Source organism: Myotis davidii, unplaced genomic scaffold (assembly GCF_000327345.1).
Source record: "Myotis davidii unplaced genomic scaffold, ASM32734v1 scaffold169, whole genome shotgun sequence".
Lineage (NCBI taxonomy): Eukaryota > Metazoa > Chordata > Mammalia > Chiroptera > Vespertilionidae > Myotis > Myotis davidii.
Window position 1 is genome coordinate 632,182 of NW_006383005.1, and position 2,984 is coordinate 635,165.

Consider the following 2,984-nt stretch of genomic DNA (forward strand, 5'->3'; position numbering starts at 1 on the left):
TCCTAGATTCCGTCTCAGCCCAGGGCCCCAGGCGCTCCTATCCATAGATCAGAGTTGGCATTTGGATGAAACCCATTTGTCATCTTACCTCTGGGCACTGAGGAGCCATTAAGGGTTTTCAGAGGGGAATAGCATCGTTAGATTAGCATTTTAGGAGGGCCAGGCTGGCTAAGGAGGGGGTGTGAGGCTGCAGGCGGCAGACCACGGAGCGGCTGGTGCGCAGTCCAGGCAGGAGTGGCTGTCGGAACAGAGAGGAGGGGGTGCAATGCGAGGCTTTAGGGGTCGTGGAGGAGCAGGATGTGTCTAGGATGACCCTCTGGATTCTAGCCCGGGGTCTGCCCTGAAAGATGGCTGCCGAGGGGCACCAGCTGCGGATTCCTCGCTGCTCCAACACCTTGCCTGGGTGGGTTTCTGCCAGACCGTGTGGAACTCAGTGCTCAGAGCTTCACACCGGCATCCCTGCTCCGGGTTTCCCTGGCCTCTCAGAGCTGCGCCCAGGACTCCCGCCTAGCAGACCGCAGCCGCTGCAGCCACTCCACCCTCTGGGCCAGAGATCTCCAGAGCTCAGTGTCCTCATCTATAAAATGGAACAACAGCAACTTTTTCATAGGAGTTTAGGATGAATAGGTGCTTTCAAAACGGCACCAGAGTTTGCTATTCTTAGTATCCGGCCGGGGCTCACGCCCAAGGCCAGTCAGGGTTTCAGTGCGGGTCAGGGATGGGTCAAGGGCTCTAGGCGTTTCAAGGGCAGCTCCCAAGGTTTTCTCCAGGACCAGGGCCAGTGGCTTTTCAGGAGTGTGTTCTCGGGCCCACAGCTGCTCACATAACCTTGTGCCTCTCCTCCCCAGCTCACCGTCTACCTGGGGAAGCGGGACTTTGTGGACCACGTTGACCTCGTGGACCCTGTGGGTGAGTCCCCGGAGGCCAGGGAGGAAGGCAGTGGGGGAAGTGGGCCTGGCCAGGTCCCTTCCAGAGAAGTGGGTGTTCAGGCAGCCCAATAGCAGCCCTCAGACCTCTGGTGCCACGAATGGGGCGTGAGAAGCTTCCTGCATCCGTCGGAAAACATTTGCTGAGCAGCTGCTGTCCCCTTAGCTGAGGGCCGTGTGGGAAGGACTGAGGTGAGAAGCAGGAAGGCATCCTGATGATAAGGCAGGGTGAGGATGAGGAGGACAGCAGCCTCCCCGTTCTGTAGGCTTCTGCCAGACACCATGGTAGCTCCTGCTATGATCCCTGCTTTACAGACAAGGGGACAAGGCCCAGAGAGGTTCAGTGACTTGCTCCGGGTCACAGAGCTTGTAGGTCAAGGACCCTGGGCTCAAACCCCACAGACTGGCTCTACGGAACCTTTGCTCTGCTGCCTCCTGGTGGCGAGGGCTGGGAGACGGAGGGAAAACCGTGGGGCTTCTGAAACAGAGACTGTTCTCACCGACAGACTTGCAGGTCCTCCCGGAGCCTGAGACGCCTTCCGAAGTCTCATTCTAGTTCAGGGTTTCTCAGCCTCTGCACTCGTGGCATTTTAGCTTGGATGATACTCGGTTGCCGAGGCTGCCCGGTGCATGGTGGGACATTTAGCAGTATCCCTGGCGTGTTTTTAGATATTTCTAAGTGTCCCCTGGGAAGGCACAGTGACCCCCTGGTTAGGATTCTAAGAGCCAGAGCTTTTACCTCATTGCCTTCCCATAACTGTTGGCGGAAGGGAGGCCCAAAATGACTCCTATTGTCCCTGTGGGGACAGTGAGGCCCCGAGAGGTTAAATGATATTTTTGAAAAAAAACATGAACAAATGAAAGTGAGGCAGGTGGCGGTGACAGGTTGGAAGGATGGACATTGGAAAATGCACGAGACCAAGTCCAGGTGAAGAAACGGGGATGTGTTGTTTGGGGGGAAATTCGGAGACTGAGGCCTCTGTCTTCACATCCCTGGAGGCTGTCCCGGGCCAGGAGGGCCGGAGCGAGCTGACTGTGTGGTGACGGAGCCCAGATGGGAGCCGAGCACCGAGCAGGCCTCAGCTCTCTGAGGGGAAGACCCTGTGACGTGGGGACAGGAGACCTGGGGGTCCCTGGGTCGGAAGGGGTGTGAGCAGAGCCTCAAGGCTGCAGGGAGGCCAGCTCCGGTCCAGGTCCCGCCCTTCCTGCCCAGAGCAGGATGCCCCGCTCTTCTTCCCCGCCCTGTCTGGGGACACTGTTTATGTCCCGCGAAGCTCAGTGTCCCCCTTGCCATTTGCATCTCCTTCCTGAGCTGGTCCCTTGGAGGCCGGGGGCAAGCACCCCAGTGTTCACCTGTGTCCTGCTTCAGGCGCAGCTTCCAACCCAGTGGCCCATTAGGGAGGGCAGCAGAGGTGGCACAGAGCCTGGGGAGGGGCGGCAGCAGGAGGGACCAGCTGCGCAGCACGCCGGGCACCCCGAGAGCCACGTAGCAAGTGTTCGCGAGGGCACCGGCTTCATGCAGGCCCTGTGCTGGGCCCTGGGATCCCAGAGAACCGCCTTGCAGCGCCCCGTGGCCATCTCTTGCTGACCCTTACTTGCCCTTTAAGACCTGGTTACAGCTTTTGTCCCCAGAGAGCCTTCCCTGATGCCTGACTGGAAGGAGTGCCCTCCCTGGGATGCCCTCTGCACTGATGGTCCACTGAGGCCCTGGTGCCCGGGCACCTAGGAACGCCCTCAGTAGAAGGAGGGAAGATGCAGGGCAGGCTCTGGGAAGGGGCGGGCACTTCCGGGCCAGCTGTCCCTTGGACCTGCCCAGCATTGGGACAGGCCCTCTGGACACTCCCTTCCAGATGTGGGCACTCACTCAGAGGCCGCTGTGGGGGCAGTGGGAGGTGGGGGTGGGGGTGGGGCAGGTTAGGGTGTGGGCAGAACGAGACTTTTGCTTGTTCAATGCCTGTAGCTGGGTCGAGTTTGGCCAGAGGTGACTCGGGGATGTGAGGCAAGGGGATGGCCCTGAACCAGTGTCCTGGCCTCCAGGGATTCAGGCCAGAGAGGACT

At 59.8% G+C, this 2,984-nt stretch overlaps 1 protein-coding gene across 2 annotated transcripts in view; it reads left to right on the forward strand.

The window, feature by feature from the left end:
• Positions 1-2,984, forward strand: part of ARRB1 (arrestin, beta 1) — a 43,231-nt gene that overhangs the window by 4,172 nt on the left and 36,075 nt on the right. For both annotated transcript variants that reach the window (XM_015557500.1, XM_015557501.1), the window contains exon 3: positions 849-909. In XM_015557500.1, coding sequence (XP_015412986.1) covers positions 849-909 — 61 coding nt within the window. The remainder of the gene's footprint in view (positions 1-848; positions 910-2,984) is intronic.